The 18,767-nt window shown below is 47.2% G+C and overlaps 1 protein-coding gene across 4 annotated transcripts in view; it reads left to right on the forward strand.

The window, feature by feature from the left end:
• Positions 1–18,767, forward strand: part of DPYSL2 (dihydropyrimidinase like 2) — a 95,183-nt gene that overhangs the window by 67,251 nt on the left and 9,165 nt on the right. For all 4 annotated transcript variants that reach the window (XM_077805842.1, XM_077805841.1, XM_077805843.1 and 1 more), the window contains 3 exons: positions 12,828–12,984; positions 13,213–13,354; positions 14,399–14,569. In XM_077805842.1, coding sequence (XP_077661968.1) covers positions 12,828–12,984; positions 13,213–13,354; positions 14,399–14,569 — 470 coding nt within the window. The remainder of the gene's footprint in view (positions 1–12,827; positions 12,985–13,212; positions 13,355–14,398; positions 14,570–18,767) is intronic.

The raw sequence follows: 18,767 nt of genomic DNA on the forward strand, positions 1-18,767 counted from the left end.
CATTTCTGGTGGTGATTTTCCGGGCAGATGTAGGTGCTGGAAGTGGGTCAGTTTTTCTCTGTCACAAAATATTTGTCGTCATTTGTAGAATGGACTGATTTCTGTCTGCTGCTTTTATCAAATGATGCAGGTAATAAGACCCCTACCCCCTAATTATAAAACATGCCTCAGGCCGAGCAGAACACCAAAACTGTATGTCTCATGCCCACATGGTACAACTGTAATTCATAGAATATCAGGGTTGGAAGGGACCTCAGCAGGTCATCTAGTCCAACCCCCTGCTCAAAGCAGGACCAATCCCCAATTTTTGCCCTGATCCCTAAATGGCCCCCTCAAGGATTGAACTCACAACCCTGGGTTTAGCAGGCCAATGCTCAAACTCGTATCACTGAATACAATGACAATAAATGTAAACTACTTATATTACAGTAATGATTCTTAGCAGAAGAATGTTCTGCATGAATATATTGTGTGAATAACATGTACTCTGATGTAATCCCTACATGTAACTAACTATGAGCTACTAAATGTTTAATGCCACACCACTTTGAGCTATAATTTACTTTAAAAAAATAGTCAGATAGCTGAAATCTTTCTATTGTCCCTCACAACCTGTGTCCGATGTGTTCCATACTGTGTTTCTACACTCGTCATTGTCACAGTTGCCTGCATAGGATCCCATCAAATCTTCCCTGCGGCATTTGCATCTCCTCAGCTATGCTTCCAAAAAGGTGAGGATGACTTTTGGTGCAGGTGGCAGACGGTCTTTGAGGAACAAGATGTCCCGTACTATCTTCTCACCCATCTGGTTTTGACAGGGGACACTTGAAGATACTGAACTGTTGCACGAGTCCATATGTATAGCTGATAATTTGCACCTAATTGTGCAGCCTGAAGGAGGCCATCGTTGATGGCAGTTGCTCACTTGTTCTGTTCTTCTTGGGAAAGAACTCGTAGCACACGTTATCTAGACGCTAGCTTCTTACCACAGGATAGTAAAGATACCACTGAGACACCAAAGATACCACTGTTGACTTTGAAAAAGCTGCAGTTACCTCCCTTCAAATCTTGCTACTGAGCTAGGACTACTTGATTCAGCTACTCTTTGGTTCTTTATTAACTCTCTGGTGAGGTCAGCTCAGTCCATGCCATGAATTCAAAGTAATGCTCCTAGGTTCTTCTCTGAGTGATGATCCCTGTGCGGATTCCAAATGTGGGGTGCGCATTCTTGCCAGGTGCCAGAGCCGCAACTGTTCACAGTGGTGCTGGTTGACGCTCACGTGTGTCGTGCGTCCACTGCGTGGCGTGTCCAAGACTTTAAGAGGCCATGGGGGTGGACACCACTCCAGTTCCCTCTTACCAGGCAGGAGGAGAGCCTGGAGCAGAGGGGATGGAGCATTGGATTGGATTGGGGATTGGGATCCAGACGGGGACCACACATCTCAAAGAAACCTCCAGTTACAGTAAATAACCTTCTCCTCTTCTTTGAGTGCTGGTCCCTATGTGGATTCCAGACTTGGGAGAGTACCAAGTAATACTCAGCGTGAAGGCGGGTGCGAGGGCTCTCCAGAAGTCACAGTCTGAAGGATGATATGGCCAACAGCCGCATCTGCCACCACGGCATGGGTGAGGACATAATGGTTTGTAAAGGTATGGATGAAGGACCAAGTGGCCGCCCGGCCAATGTCCTGCCATGGGACGTCTGCAAGGAAAACTGCCGTGGCAGCATGAGCCCGCGAGGAGTGGGCCGTGACCCCCGGTGTGATGGTGGGGGAATGCCAGAGAGCGTGTAACAGTCCGCAATGCAGCGGGAGAGACGTGACGAAGAGCACTGTGACCGAAAGGGAGCTGAGAATGGGCAGGCCACAGACATATTAGCCCCGAGGCCAGAGGAGAGGGATTGCTGAGAGTGGATGTGCTTGGTTCATATCACAGACGCATCTCTAACGGTAAGAGAGCTGAGAAGGGGCATGCTTTGTGAATGCCACAAGCACAGGGTGGGGAATGCAGAATAGACACCGTCAGCACAGGCCACACCTTCGCACCCAAGACCAAGTGAGGAATTGAGATCAAGCAGTCTCAATGCCCGCCATAGACACAGAGCCCTGAGACTGAGGGTTGGGGTGTCCAAATGGGGGTTTGAGAGGCATTCTGGAGCGTTCCTTCCTGCACATTCCTGCTGTCCAGGGCTGGGGGAGGGGAGGGAGAGAAGAGCTCTAAATTCCTTCTCCACCCACTTCTCCGGATGCTCCGTTGCTAGCTTCAGCCAATTTTTTCCCATGTTACCGAAAGCTGAAGTAGAGTCAAATCCATTGACAGCATGAATGGTGACATAAGACACGTCCGTTCCCCGTACCCTAACTACGCTGTGCATGGGAATGAATCTCTCTTTGGGCCAACTCCAGTTTTGAAATAGAATTTATCTACCCCAAGAACAGAACACTGTCTTGGGCGCCTAGATGCAACCTCTGAGACCAAGCTCCTCATCCACAAGCAGCATCAGGCCTCGTTTGGGACCGAGAGGGATCACCTAGAAATGAGAGCATAAATTCACGTAGCGATGAGACTGTATGTCTGAGCACTCAACAAATGACTGAATTTATCCTCCCAACACCCCTGGGAGATAGGGAAGTGTGATTTCCACTTTATAGGCCAAGAACTGAGTGATAGAGATATTAAAAAACTTGGCCAAGGAGGTTGTGGCAGAATCAGGAACTGAAGTTGGTTCTCTCGAATCCCAGTCATGTGCACTAACCACAAAAAGCATCCCCCCTCCCTTGGCCACAACGGTAAAGACAGCCAATAGTGGTGGTAGTTTTGGGGATGTGGGCTAGCAGTCTACTAGCCCAGACCCATTTTGGGCATTAAGGAGTAACCCATCAGGTAAAAAAACGTTCATTGCTACCATGTTCGGTCCATTTCTGGTGGTGATTTTCCGGGCAGATGTAGGTGCTGGAAGTGGGTCAGTTTTTCTCTGTCACAAAATATTTGTCGTCATTTGTAGAATGGACTGATTTCTGTCTGCTGCTTTTATCAAATGATGCAGGTAATAAGACCCCTACCCCCTAATTATAAAACATGCCTCAGGCCGAGCAGAACACCAAAACTGTATGTCTCATGCCCACATGGTACAACTGTAATTCATAGAATATCAGGGTTGGAAGGGACCTCAGCAGGTCATCTAGTCCAACCCCCTGCTCAAAGCAGGACCAATCCCCAATTTTTGCCCTGATCCCTAAATGGCCCCCTCAAGGATTGAACTCACAACCCTGGGTTTAGCAGGCCAATGCTCAAACTCGTATCACTGAATACAATGACAATAAATGTAAACTACTTATATTACAGTAATGATTCTTAGCAGAAGAATGTTCTGCATGAATATATTGTGTGAATAACATGTACTCTGATGTAATCCCTACATGTAACTAACTATGAGCTACTAAATGTTTAATGCCACACCACTTTGAGCTATAATTTACTTTAAAAAAATAGTCAGATAGCTGAAATCTTTCTATTGTCCCTCACAACCTGTGTCCGATGTGTTCCATACTGTGTTTCTACACTCGTCATTGTCACAGTTGCCTGCATAGGATCCCATCAAATCTTCCCTGCGGCATTTGCATCTCCTCAGCTATGCTTCCAAAAAGGTGAGGATGACTTTTGGTGCAGGTGGCAGACGGTCTTTGAGGAACAAGATGTCCCGTACTATCTTCTCACCCATCTGGTTTTGACAGGGGACACTTGAAGATACTGAACTGTTGCACGAGTCCATATGTATAGCTGATAATTTGCACCTAATTGTGCAGCCTGAAGGAGGCCATCGTTGATGGCAGTTGCTCACTTGTTCTGTTCTTCTTGGGAAAGAACTCGTAGCACACGTTATCTAGACGCTAGCTTCTTACCACAGGATAGTAAAGATACCACTGAGACACCAAAGATACCACTGTTGACTTTGAAAAAGCTGCAGTTACCTCCCTTCAAATCTTGCTACTGAGCTAGGACTACTTGATTCAGCTACTCTTTGGTTCTTTATTAACTCTCTGGTGAGGTCAGCTCAGTCCATGCCATGAATTCAAAGTAATGCTCCTAGGTTCTTCTCTGAGTGATGATCCCTGTGCGGATTCCAAATGTGGGGTGCGCATTCTTGCCAGGTGCCAGAGCCGCAACTGTTCACAGTGGTGCTGGTTGACGCTCACGTGTGTCGTGCGTCCACTGCGTGGCGTGTCCAAGACTTTAAGAGGCCATGGGGGTGGACACCACTCCAGTTCCCTCTTACCAGGCAGGAGGAGAGCCTGGAGCAGAGGGGATGGAGCATTGGATTGGATTGGGGATTGGGATCCAGACGGGGACCACACATCTCAAAGAAACCTCCAGTTACAGTAAATAACCTTCTCCTCTTCTTTGAGTGCTGGTCCCTATGTGGATTCCAGACTTGGGAGAGTACCAAGTAATACTCAGCGTGAAGGCGGGTGCGAGGGCTCTCCAGAAGTCACAGTCTGAAGGATGATATGGCCAACAGCCGCATCTGCCACCACGGCATGGGTGAGGACATAATGGTTTGTAAAGGTATGGATGAAGGACCAAGTGGCCGCCCGGCCAATGTCCTGCCATGGGACGTCTGCAAGGAAAACTGCCGTGGCAGCATGAGCCCGCGAGGAGTGGGCCGTGACCCCCGGTGTGATGGTGGGGGAATGCCAGAGAGCGTGTAACAGTCCGCAATGCAGCGGGAGAGACGTGACGAAGAGCACTGTGACCGAAAGGGAGCTGAGAATGGGCAGGCCACAGACATATTAGCCCCGAGGCCAGAGGAGAGGGATTGCTGAGAGTGGATGTGCTTGGTTCATATCACAGACGCATCTCTAACGGTAAGAGAGCTGAGAAGGGGCATGCTTTGTGAATGCCACAAGCACAGGGTGGGGAATGCAGAATAGACACCGTCAGCACAGGCCACACCTTCGCACCCAAGACCAAGTGAGGAATTGAGATCAAGCAGTCTCAATGCCCGCCATAGACACAGAGCCCTGAGACTGAGGGTTGGGGTGTCCAAATGGGGGTTTGAGAGGCATTCTGGAGCGTTCCTTCCTGCACATTCCTGCTGTCCAGGGCTGGGGGAGGGGAGGGAGAGAAGAGCTCTAAATTCCTTCTCCACCCACTTCTCCGGATGCTCCGTTGCTAGCTTCAGCCAATTTTTTCCCATGTTACCGAAAGCTGAAGTAGAGTCAAATCCATTGACAGCATGAATGGTGACATAAGACACGTCCGTTCCCCGTACCCTAACTACGCTGTGCATGGGAATGAATCTCTCTTTGGGCCAACTCCAGTTTTGAAATAGAATTTATCTACCCCAAGAACAGAACACTGTCTTGGGCGCCTAGATGCAACCTCTGAGACCAAGCTCCTCATTAGCACCCTGTTTAGTCCAAGTGTTCATCAGCAACATGCAAAAACCATGCGCAAATCTGCTTCCTTGCGATCTGCCTCAAGTTCTGGTATTGCAGAATGGTTGCCTGGCACTACTTTCACTGCTCGTGCGAGGTCGTGAAACCCACCAGCAAGGTATACTTCAGCACCAGGCAGCCAACTCTGTTCACACTTCACGACCCAGTCACTGAAGAGGAAGTTTGCAATGTTAGATTTGTTCTTTGAATTTGATGAGCTTTTCAAGCGTTGCTTTGGTAATGGTGTTAACACAATGGGGTCTCAAACTTCTTGCATTTGGACATTCCCCCCCGTAGGCTCGCTCACCAGATTTGGCTGAGGCTTCATTTGCATAGTTGTCACCAACAGCAGCAGTGAATTGCCATGTTAGGCTAGGGATAAGGTTTAGCAGCTGATCAAGCAGCTCGCCAAAAGTTTTGCACTTGGCAGTGTTGGCATGCCATCTGCAGAGGGATCAGGGGGTCAATAATTGCTAACGTTGGCTAGCTCAACCATTGACAGATTTTTCTCCACTCAGACAATGTGTTGCTCTTTTGGGTTGTTCTTAGAGATCCATCCAAGTTGAAGAGGGAAAGTGGGACAGGTGCCAGGATATACTTCATCAAACCCTGGATATCAACATCTCTGGACTGGACAATACCTGTCAGCTTGCTGACTATCAATAGTTATTGATTGTGCTGTCTGTTTCTTCTTTTGTTCATCTGTTTTGTTGAGGTTACCAAATGATTTGAGATTATGCCTTTTTTGTGGGATCAAAGAGGCCTGCCTCAACCCTTTTCAGCCTACTGGTTATAGGCTACTTCATTCCTTGTGTGCCATTCTCTCTTTATCACACACAAACTTCGTGCAGTTTCAGGTGGGGGCCACAGAAGATGTTGCAACGTTCGCAAGCAGCTCTCTGTTGTCTGGACTTCTTCCAGGTTCAGTGCAACACGGATTTGTCATTCTTTCAGTCACGGCTTTTATAATATCTCGGACAGCAGTTTCATTTGCAACCGTGCACTTTGGGGCAGCTTCTTCGTGGAGCTCTGTTGCTGAAGGCTGCATTCCACACATTTATTTGGCCATAGTTGTTAAAGCTGCCATAAAATGTGCAGTCAGGTATTCCCTGGTCAGAGCCTTACCTTTTGTGCAAAGATGCTGATGCTTCCCATGGTCCTTGTTGAGAGACTGCTCTTTGGCCATATCATACCCGACACCTCTGAAGGGTCTGGCAGTCCAGTATACTGCTTCTTGACTATCAGCCAGGGCATGATACATATCTGGCTTCTCCTCCTCCAGAAGTCTGGCTTCTGCTACATTTTACACAATCCCATCTAGCCCAATTCATATGACCACACTGGACATCAAGTGGAATTGTTTCTGCAAATGTCTCAAGCTCCATGAATTTGTTATTGTCTCTTTTTACTGCTATGAAATCTATCGGTAGAAGGGAGAAATCTCCTATATAGTTTTTCCAGAAGAGAAATGTATCTGAATAGTTTTTTCCTCGGATAACATAAGTGTCCACGAGCTGGTGGAATGATGGTTCATGAAGTCTGCCAGGTCATTTTGTGCTTCCACTCTGGTTCCTGTGTGTGCCTTCTGCACATCTTCAGATGCTTTAGTTCATGTTCAGGCTTTCTCTAAGACGCACGTCTTTGCATCTTTTGGGAGAACATCGTTGTTCATGGAATCGCTGAGCAACTCGTTGCCTCACTCATAAGTTTGTGGATTCTAACGCCGCACTTACATGCTTCTCCTCTTAAAGCATGGCTGATGACTGAAGCATCGTGGATGCTGGCTTCCATGTGGGTGTCTTGAAACTCACTTTCCTGCTTGATCTATGAAATTCTTTGCATGATGCATGCCTTCCACCTCAAGGAGATTATTGTCAAATTCGTTGTGATTCCTCCATTTAATCAACTGTGCTTTGCAGTAGAGTCCTTCATCGTATGCGTCTTAGGTCCAGTTTTGGCCCAGAGAGTGAAACGTATCTTGAAGGTATTTCATCATGGCGTACACCACGTTAACATCAGCTGCTGCTGCAGGAGTCTTTGGACTTTTTCTCAAATCCGTCCACTCTACAAACAATGACCAATATTTTGCATTATCATATTGTGGTTGCATGATCAGTTGTATTTAGAAGCTTTCTACCAATTTCGGTCAAAATTAGACTGTTTCTTCAAGTTAGGGCCCTTTTTGTGGTTTTAAGGTTCTTCCAGATTGGATGCCCGATAACATTTAAACATTACATGACAGAGAAAACTGCACCACTTCTAGCATCTTCCTCCGCTCTGGTGAGGACCACCAGATATGTGCCCAGTGTGATAGCAGTGAAGTTTTTCTAGCTGATGGGTTAGCCTGACTGACAAAAGCATGTTTTTAAATCTGGTTGATAGACCATAAAAACTGCCTATTCATTGCACTCAGGCCATTAAACAGTCTTTCAGTGGCTGTGGAACTGGCCTGGAACTGAACCAACAACCTACAAATTAAAGGCTCTGGGGGCTGTTACTAATGTCCCATACCATCCAGAACAGTGGTCCATCTAGACCAGTATCCTGATCTAGATGGACCAGTGGCCAGTGCCGGATGCTTCAGAGGGAATGACCAGAACAGGGCAATTTATCGAGTTCTACCCTCTGTCGTCCGGTCACAACTTCTGGCAATGCACCCAGTCGATATGGGCAGAGTTGAAATTCCCCATTAATATTGGGTTTTCCGTTTCTGTAAACTCTCTAATCTCCCTGAGCATTTCATCGTCACTGTCACCGTCCCGGTCAGGTGTTCACTAATATATTCCTACTGCTATACTGTGCCAATGACGTATTGTTCAAGCGTGCAATTTCTAGTCATAGAGATCCTGTGATACAGTTTGCTTCATTTAAGATTTTTACTGTATTTGACTCTACGCTTTCTTTGACATATAGTACCACTGCCCCACCAGCCTCTGTCATTTCTATATATTTTGTCCCCTGTTATTACTGGGCCCTATTGATTGTCATCATTCCACCAAGGTTCTGTGATGCCTGTTCTATCAATATCCTCATTTAATACCAGGCACTCAAGTTCACCCATCTTCAAACACTGGAATACAAGCACTCAAAAAATTGGTCAATAGTGAATCGGACTCTTTTTCATTTGACTGTTGCTCTTCAGTTCCTACCTGTACTTTATCAGCTTCTATCCTCTCCTGTTTACTAGGATATAGAGCATTCCCTTTAATAAATCCTTGCCTAAGTGATGTCTGTCCGAACCGTGTACTCCTCTGTCCCTGTCGACATTCCCCCCGCCCTGGGTTTAAAAACTCCTCTACAACCTTTTTAATTTTACATGCCGGCACCCTGGTTCCATTTTGGTTTAGTTGGAGCCCATCCTTCCTGTACAGGCTCCTCCTTTCACAAAAGGTTCACCAGTTCCTAATAATCATAAATCCCTCCTCCAAACACCATAGTCTCATCCACGCACTGATACCCTGCAGTTCTGCCTGTTCAACTGGCCTTGCATGTGGAACTGGAAACGTTTCAGAGAATGCTACCATGGAGGTCCTGGATTTTAATCTCTTACCTGGGAGCCTAAATTGGCCTCCAGGACCTGTCTTCTATCTTTCCCCATGCCCCTGTGTAGCTACATGTACCACGACCACTGGCTCCTCCCCAGCACTGCACATAAGTCTGTCTCGATGTCTCGAGAGGTCCACGACCTTTGCACCCGACAGGCGGTTCATGCATTTCTCCCGGTTGTAACAAATCCAACTATCTTTATTTCTAATGATCGAATCCCCCATTACTATTACCTGGCTCTTCCTAATAACTGGGGTCCCCTCCCGTGGAGGGGTATCCTCAGTGAGAGAGGATATGATGACATCATCTGGAGGGAGGCTCCCAACTATGGGATCCTTTTCCTCTGCTCCAGCTTGATGTTCTCCTTGGAGACTTTCATCCTTCTCAGCAGCCCAGAGGTAGGACCACTTTGATGTGTCCATGTCTGTGTACCTCTCTGTCTCCATTAGTTCCTCCAGTTCTGCCGCTCTCAAGAGCCCGTACACGGTCTCTGAGGGCCTGGAGTTGCTTGCACTGAACGCAGACATATGCCACCTTTCCACCAGGCAGGTAATCATATGTGCTGTGTTCGGTGCAATAAACTGGATAGTCCCCACTCTGCTGCTAGACTTCTGCCTGCATTATTTTTACTCTTGCAGGCTTTTAGTTCTTTTTCGGGGGGTTGTGGTGTTTATGGACCTAAGTTTAGAGTGTTTTTTAGGTGTATCTGGCTCTCCCACTCCTTCTTTAAACCTCCTCATAAAACTCACCTGTTCACTAGCTCCTCTGGTGGTTTAGGAGGTGGCTTTTTAAGCCCCTGTTTTCCCTGAGTTAGCTGCGGCCCCTTGTCAAGGGATCCGAAAGGCATTAGAGATTAATGGATGGATGGCGACTGCCTTGTTAGGAAGCTCTGAGTCTTGCCTAGCACCCAGCCCCACCAACAGACAACACTACAGTCTTCCGTCAAGCAGGCACATGGCAAGCAAGCACGCAACAAATAAGCTAACATTCAGAGTCACGTCAAGGGTAACATGTTGTCGCTCCTCACAAAACTCCCCTGGTTGTTGCTCCTGTTCGCTAGCTCTCAGTAGATCTTAGAATGCTTCACCGTCTTTTCATAGTACCCTTAGGAGGTAGAGAAAAATTATTATCCGCATTTTACAGCTGGGGAACTGAATCACAGAGAGGCTAAGTGACTTGGCCAAGGTCACACAGAAAGTTTGGGGTAATGCAGGCAATTGAAGTGGTCTGTCTCATCTTGCAGGAGAGAGCCCTAACTACTACGCCATTCTTTTTCTTTGGTGGTAGCTTATGTACAATTCCAGGGCAAATGGCATTTGCCCCAGTAGGTGACTTTTTATATACCTTACACAAGCTTAAAAAAATGGCATGCAAAGCAGAGTTGCACAACAGAGCCACACAGCCGGCACCCACAATCCTGAGAGGGTAGAGAGTGAGTCACTGAAGAACATCCAGAGGAATGAACAAAAGGTAATTGATTTCCTAATGGGGGGGAACTTTGTCAAGCCAGATGCACATGATGGCATTTGCATGGTGAATATTCCTTGCAGACACTGTCCTTGGCAGTCCTGCAAGATGAAAGATAGCTTGCGAGAACAATTCCTCCAATGTATTGGGTATAAACAGGCTTCCCTTTCACATCCAGCGTGCCCTTTGCCTTGTTCCAGTTTCATGACCCCTGACCCTGTTTGCTGCAAGTACTCCCTGGCAGGCTCTTCTTCGGCTGGAGAGTTGTCTCTTAAACAGTCCCAGTGATAGGGTAGGAGGCCAAGCCATTACGATCCACATTCAAGGCCTGTTTCCTAGGATGCACCCTTCAGTGCTCTGTCACAGGAAAGTGGCCAGATTCGATGGTCTTCGCCCCGCTTTTTGCCTATTCTTGGTGTCTGAAAACCCACAGAGCCCCAGATGCCTTCTTTGCACATGAGTAGTAGCACAATAAGGATCTGTGCTCGGATGCTGCAGTGAGGGGTGCAATAGATAGAGCTCAGAGGGGTTTATTTGGTTAGTAGTTCAGAGCCACTAGCAGCTGTCAGGGCGTCTGAAGTTGCAGCCTCCAGTATGTGCTCTGTATGCAGATCGTGTATCCCACCCACGTAAAGCATCATGCCCTGAAACATGGGCTGTTCCCGCCTGTGGTTAAAAATACTTCTCTAAAGAGGTCTTGTGGTTAAAGTACTGGACTGTGACTCAAGAGATCTGGTTTCATTTCCTTGCTGTGCCACAGACATTGGGGAAAAACATCTATCTTCTTTGTGCCTCAGTTCCCCCTCTGTAAAATGAGGATAATACTTCCTTTCTCCTACCCTTTGTCTGTCCTTTCTATTTAGACTCTAAACTCTTCTGGGAAGAGATTCTCTGTGTGTGTATGTACAGCACCTTGCACTATGGGCCCCAGTCTGTTTATGACAGCGTTACTGTAAATATAACAAAATCTTCATTCTGCTACATTTTTTATCCGATCCCTTCTGATTTATCCTGTCATGGGCCTTCAGACACTCTGATCCCTCCCCCCACCCCCCCAGCTCTTATTTGTACGGTCCCATTATGAGGGATCTAATAAACTGGCAACTTTTGCTGCTCTGAATGCTCCTCAGGAACAAGACCTTCACTGTTAACTCACAAATACTGACAGGCCTATGTTTTCAAAAGTAACTGACAGTTTTGGGTGCCTGACCCGAGATGCCATAAATGGACCTGAGTTTCAGAAAATGCGGAATACCCACACTCTGAAAATCAGGCCTCTGTGAGGCCATAAGGCCTAGGGTGACCAGATGTCCTGATTTTTGGGTCTTTTTCTTATATAGGCTCCTATTATCCCCCCACCCCGGTCCTGATTTTTCACACTTGCTGTCTGGTCACCCAAAGGCCTAGTGATAGAGCAGGGGACTGAGACGCAGGAGGCATGGACTCTGTTTCCATCTCTGCTGTCACTGGGCGGTTGCGTGACCTTGGGCAAGTCACGTCCCTGTTTTGTGCCTCAGTTTCCCCATCTGTAAAATGGATGATGACACTGACCCTTGAGAGTTCCTGATGAAAAGCTCTATATAAGAGGTAGGTGGTGGTATCATTATTAAGGTTTCTCAAGTGGGGCACCCAAAATCACCAGTGGCTTGTGAAAAATTTAGGTCATAGGTAAGGTAATGGCAAGCGGTGAGTACTTCTGAGGGAGCTCTCAACCAGGCAGCCTTGTCTAATGACGGTGATCTAAGCTGGTCCCTCAAGCATGAGATGCTGTGGAAACGGGAATGGTATGGTTGTAGTCTCATCAGCAAATATGCATTTCATACACAGCGCTGACCTGATTATTTACATCGTGTTTTTCCACTAGCAGGAGTGCGGCCGTTTGTCCATACCAATGAAATGTTAACATTTGAATACACTCCAGGATACTGGAGATGCTGCAAACAAGGGGTGGGAGTAGCAGGGGCAGAATTTTGTTTCAGATAAAGTTTTTGGCCAAACCATCTAGTTTGTGTTGGTTCAGATTTCACCAGCCTTAATTTTGGGGCATTTATAGCACCTGGCATCATGTAATTTGTTGTAACAAATCGATTGGGTTGGGGTCTCGCAGCACGATAGGGTGGGGCAGTTGCTATGCTGCTTCAGACCATGTAGTCCAGTCCCCTGCCTCTGTCAGGGGCCACAATCAGCTGCATCAGAGGAAGGTGTAAGAAATCCTGCTGTAGTTACGGGCCAATGTCCCTTCAGGGCAAGTTATCTCCCTGTTCTCCCTTAATGAGAAGGATGGCAGGCGCCCCCCCGGAGAGGGTGGAGATGCCTGTTGCTCTGCTGGCATTGTGGCGCTTACAGCTGTCCTGTTGGTGTGTCTCTGCCCCACAGGCACCGTGGTCTATGGGGAGCCCATCACAGCAAGCCTGGGGACCGATGGATCGCATTACTGGAGTAAGAACTGGGTCAAGGCTGCAGCCTTTGTCACCTCCCCACCGCTGAGCCCTGACCCAACCACTCCTGATTTTCTCAACTCCCTGCTGGCTTGGTGAGTAGACGAGGCTGCGCGTTCGCAGAGCATGTTGCCTAAGCACAGGACGCACACTCTGTTCGTGGGTGGTCACCAAAGCTAACTTCCGGTTACCGAGCCCCATCTTGAGCTCAAGGGGTAGAGTGCTGAGCTCTGGTGAAGGAGGTCCAGGGCTCTCTGAGGACTTGAGCTGTTAATTTGCTGTGAAAATAAAGTAATTCCCCCCCCCCCCCATTTGGGTTTCAGCGGAGACCTGCAGGTAACTGGCAGTGCCCACTGCACCTTCAACACTGCCCAGAAAGCTGTTGGAAAGGACAACTTTACCCTGATCCCTGAAGGAACCAATGGGACTGAAGAAAGAATGTCCATCATCTGGGATAAGGCTGTGGTAGGTCACTCAGGGGTCCGATTCCCATCCGTTCTCTAGTTGAGGAGTTCGGTTACATGGTTGGGTTACATTTTGTTTGCCTCCCCCCCCCATCTTTTTTTATTCCCCTGTTTAGCATCTAAAAAGGGCACTAACCAAAAAAAAAAAGTGAAAGTGACCTTTAAACCAGAATCTAGTGAACGTTGTCTGCCTAGAGGTAGACTGCCCACCTTTGCTCCTTCCCACCTCTGGGCTGCAATAGGGGGCTGGTGTGAGTTAGAGCACCCTTAATAGCTGCTTGTAGGCTGCTTTGTAGACTAGAATTGCCAGTGTAGAGCACGCTGGTGACTCTTCCTCTGGTCCCTTGCATGTCTCCTGTGGCCCGGCCCCAACAATGCCACTATACCAGGGCTGCACAGGAGTCGAACGTAGGGCCCTAGGTATCCCTTCTCAAGGGGCTGAATCAGAGACTAAAATCTGGCTCAAAGTTCTCCAGCCCTCACGGAGGAAATGTAATTCTTTCCACCTCTATTCTCTCTGTGTTGACTCAGATTCCTCCTCTGTAAACTGTCTAATAAACTGATCCCACAGGCAGGTTGGGTGCTGCTTGATTAAGATTTGCACTGCTGTAGGGAGGCAGTGTGTTCTAGTGAATAGTGCACTGGATTGGGACTTGGGAGACAAGGGTGCTCTGCCACTGATTCATTGAGTAACCTTAGGCAGGCCACTTGCCTGCCCTGTGCCTGAGTTTTCCCATCTGGAAAATGGGGATAATAGCAGTGACCTTCTTTGTTTTTGTTTTTAGAAAAGAAATGTGTTGAGATCTACTGCTAATAAGAACGAGGTATTATGGTGCTTTTAGATCTTTGAAGGAAAGATATTAACAGAGCTTGGTTGTTACAATTAATAAGTAATGTTGTCTGTACAAAGCCAGCCACCTCCTCCATCTGATGGTAACAAATCTCTGCCTAGCACAAGGCCCTCAGGAATCTGCTTTTGGCCGGAGATGCTGTTAGTACAGGTTTGTGCTTTGCTAATGCAGTCATGTCTTTGCTCCTTCACCAGGTGACTGGTAAAATGGATGAGAACCAGTTTGTGGCTGTAACCAGCACCAACGCTGCTAAGATCTTCAACCTGTACCCACGGAAGGGCCGCATCGCCGTGGGCTCTGACGCTGACCTTGTCATCTGGGATCCTGACTGTATCAAAACAATCTCGGCCAAGACTCATAACATAGTGAGTACCTTTTGCAGCTGAGCCCTGCCTGCTCTCCCTTCTGCACCACGCTACAGCTGGCCGGCCGTAGTACAGTAGTACAGAGGCTTCCCACAGCTAGGTCGATAGAAGAATTCTTCCACTGACGTAGTCGCAGCTACACAAGGGGTTGACCTAACTACAGTGCTCCGGGTGTGAAAATACTCACCTCCCTGGGTAACAAAGCCAGGTTGTGCTAATTTTTAAAGTGTAGACCAGGCCTCTGTAGCCGAGCACTATGCATAGTGAGAATTCTGGTCTGGTCTGGTTTTCTCCGTAATGTGCCCAACAGCTCCCTCTGATCCAAGGGGATTGAGAGTGTTTGATGCACACCTGATTCTGATGCATGATCCCTCCTTGGCACTCCAGGGGAAGGTGAAAAATCTGCCATAAAGCCACATCCTTCACACTTACACCCACCGTTACAATGACTGTCGTGTAGTGTCCCCCTGAGACCATGCACCCCATGTGCACACTGCCACAGCAGGACCCGTAGCGTGAAGGAGCAAATAAGTGTTCGCTGGCCCACAAACATAGGACTAGGAGCAGTGGTTTCACACTTAGGACGGTCTGCATTCTGGGGGTCATTTTTCAGCTAATAAATGGTGGAATGTCTCTTTTGCGGATGGGGGTGGAGGGGTGTTCAGTTAAACCTAAGATGAGCACAGTTATGAACTGGTTTTTGAGACTTAAGTTTTGCCAGTGGCTTCCTAGTCATTACAGTGGGCAGAATCAGACATCTGGATCCAAGCGTACTCTTGAACTTTGCAGAGTTTGAATGACAGATTCAGATTTTGCAGACTGAACTCCTCTCAGTTAAAAACACAGCCTAGTTTAACCAGGAGCTTTCACGCTGGCTGCGGGATTTCTGTGCCTTGTGCGATTCAAAGGGTTAGACGAGCTGAATGAGAGTAGTTCCTTCTGGCCTGAAAGTCTATGGGCCAGATTGTCAGCTGGAATAAATCAATTGCGCTCTCCTGGCGCTATATTAATTTACAGCAGCTGAGAGTCCAGCTCCTTAAGCCTGCGCTCCAGCAGTTGACTAAGTAGGTCTCATATTCTAAATGAGAGAGTATGGACCAGTATCAGCAGGCAGGGCCAGCTGAAGTTCCCCATGGCCCTGCAGGAGGACAGGAGAGAGAACAACCACTGTGTGGGTCTGTTTACCACTGGTTTAGCTGCTGGCTAAAAACTTAGGGAGTGTTTCCTTGGAAAAACCTCCTTGTGCTTTTTCCATGAATGGCTTTATTCACTCCACTGCTGAGAAGCAAAATTTTCCTCCAGAGATTGGATCCCTGGGTACATTAACAAAGGCTTTGGGAAAAAAAAAAAAAAAAGTTTGGCTTGCTTTTGTATTCCTTAACACGGTCTAACTTGGTAACTGGGCTAATAGCTTTGTTATGATGGATGAAAGAGCCTATATAAAACACAGTTTACAAGGACTGAGTGGCTCAATAGATGATTAGGGGCTGGATCAAGTCCTGCTTTGGCTGGTAGCATCTGAAAATTCTTGCCACCCGATGGCTTCTTTTTGTCTATATGATGCAAGTATGGTGGGTTCCCAAAAGGCATGGGGCTATATCACAAAACATACAGGGCCTGATTTTCCATGGATTTACAGCAGTGTAATCAGGATTAACTCCTTCCAATTAGCCAGTGCCATGAGAGCTCGGGTAGTATACAGCCAGAATAGAGCAGAGGAGAATCAGACCCACCCTGGAGAGAGTTTCAGAAGACTTACTGATTTAGGAGCACAAGTCCCCTTGATTTTTCAACAGGACTTACTCACCTTACTTACTAGTGTGCGTGTGTGAATTTCTGGCTTTGTCGGCAGTCAAGGGCCCAGTGAGTGACCCTCATGCTTCCCAAAGATGGCCTCTCAATATCAGGTTAAAGCATGTTTGTGAGACTGCCCTATCAGCTCTGCAGATGGAAGACCTCAGGCCCACCTCCTTAGAGGTAATTAGGTCTAACTTCCATTGAAATCCATGGGAGATAGGTGCCTACGTACCTTTGATAATCTGGGCTTCATTCTCTCAGGCTGCTAGTCCATTACCTCTCAAAAGCTACCTTTTAAAACCCCAAGAAAGAAGAGACTTCAACTGAAGACAAACAGCACAAACCACTAACTCATAAGCAACAAACATCTAATTTTCATGCAGGTATCTACCCATCCAGAGATCCTGTCACTGTCCAGATTATGTACTGCTTGTACCTAAGTAGACGTTCATTTCTAAATGGCATGTTGATAGCCTCAACAGTCTCCCAGGAGGCATTAATATTTTTTATATTACAATACCACTTAGAGGCTGCAGTTGGGGGATCAAATCCCCATCATGCTAGGTGCTGTGTAAACATGAAGTAAAGAGGTGGCCCTTGCCTTAAAGGCTTCCACACTTGGTTATAAAAAGATGGAGGGGTGGGGGAAAAGAGGATGAGGTTGTAGGGAGACTTTTTAGATGGTTTTGTCATCCCTTATTTGGGTCACAGTAACAACTGGAAGCCCCAGCCCATTCCCACTGTACTACATGCTGTATAGACTTTTGGCCCCCGTGAACTGTGACTGCTGTGTCTCATACATGATTGTAATGCTCTTCTGTTTATCTTGCCCCTCCCAGTGGCATCTTGACAGAAGATTAAGCTTTCCAGGTCAGGGCCTTGCCCTGCATAGCATCTGTTAGTTATTTTGCATCCGTAGGACCTCTTATGTACTTGGCGATGGAGGCAAAAGTGATACAAGTGCAGAATTATTAGTATCCCTTATTTTAAAGGAACAACATTTTACTAAAGATTCAACCAAAGCTGGTTTGAAACTCAGGAGAAGCTATTAATTGCTGCAGAAGCAGAGCTAGTAATTATGGGGCACCAGCTTATTCTGTTATTTTTACATGTTAGAGCAACACCGCATTTCTCAGGAAATCACAGCTGTGCCCCTCTCGGGCAAGGAAACATTAAAGCTTGAGAGGGAACCTGTTGTATTTGGAACGAACCTAATTCCTGTGCTTTTATCCTAGCTCTCTTCTGGGCAGCCACAGCCTTTTTTCAGACTGGATCCCATTTGCTTTACCCTCCATTCGAATGGTAAAGCTGCAGTCAAACCCACCCATAGTTATAACACACTGAAAGCGCAGACTCCATCATGAACTCCACAAAAGTGACTTGGATCAAGTTGCTATTCCCCCCGCCGAGATGATCACAAGAATACCTGTTCCCAAACAACGTGTTAGTAGACCCCTTCCTGCCAGTACAGTTAAGGGGTGGAGCATTTTCCAGTGATTCTCCTGGAATTCCTGTTTCCTCCCGTTGCCACTCCCGAGTCAAATATTTCAAATCCCGTTAATTGAGAGTGAGCAATCCTATTAGAGTAAAAGAAGATCGCCCTCGTCCCTAACTCAACCAAAATGTTGACACGAACACCATTTTGTAAAGCTCAAAATTTATCTTTAATCTAATTAGGATTATATATATATTTATATATATTTTATATATATATAATATATTTTTTTAACCATCACTGAGCAGTATCTGTATACTTCTGCTCTATGTATTAGTGACTCAGAGGTGTTTCCAATTGTTTGACTACACTCATGGTTCATTCTCAAAACATCAAATAACTGAACTTAGCCATTTTATTGCCTGAAGACAAAACAGTACACTAGGAAAAAGCGATATCAGTGCCCTCCTCCTGGGGAGCAAATTCTCACAGCCTGTTCACCTTACGCAGAAGGTGTGCTTCAAGGATACGCATCTCAACTAAAACAATAGGGCTCTGGTCTCAGTTGGGACCAGTAATGGGGTGCACTCCCCTCTCGTGAGTGCCCGCTTGGCCAAGTGCGCATGCCTGCACACACTTGGATTGTCCTTGCTCTGCCCTAGGGCTCCCTCCCTGGAGACAACGTCTGCACCCTCTTTGGGGCTTTCTGGCTTCAGCTCTCCAGCTGGGCCACGACAATTCAGTTCCCCCTTTGGGGTGCCTCAGTGTCCAGGCCACTTCCCCCCACTGGCTAATGGACCCAGGCCTGCCCACTACTCCAGGTCCCAGCCCAGGGACCCTGTAGATTGCAGCTGTTCGCTGTGTCCCTTTAACTATGTCACATGGCTTCTCTAATGCCCTGGGCCACCTCCCTGTGGCCCCGTGCCATCTTCACCCTTACTTCAGGGCCTTGTCCTAATGGAGTCC

The sequence above is a fragment of the Eretmochelys imbricata genome, chromosome 26 (genome assembly GCF_965152235.1).
Source record: "Eretmochelys imbricata isolate rEreImb1 chromosome 26, rEreImb1.hap1, whole genome shotgun sequence".
Taxonomy (NCBI): domain Eukaryota; kingdom Metazoa; phylum Chordata; order Testudines; family Cheloniidae; genus Eretmochelys; species Eretmochelys imbricata.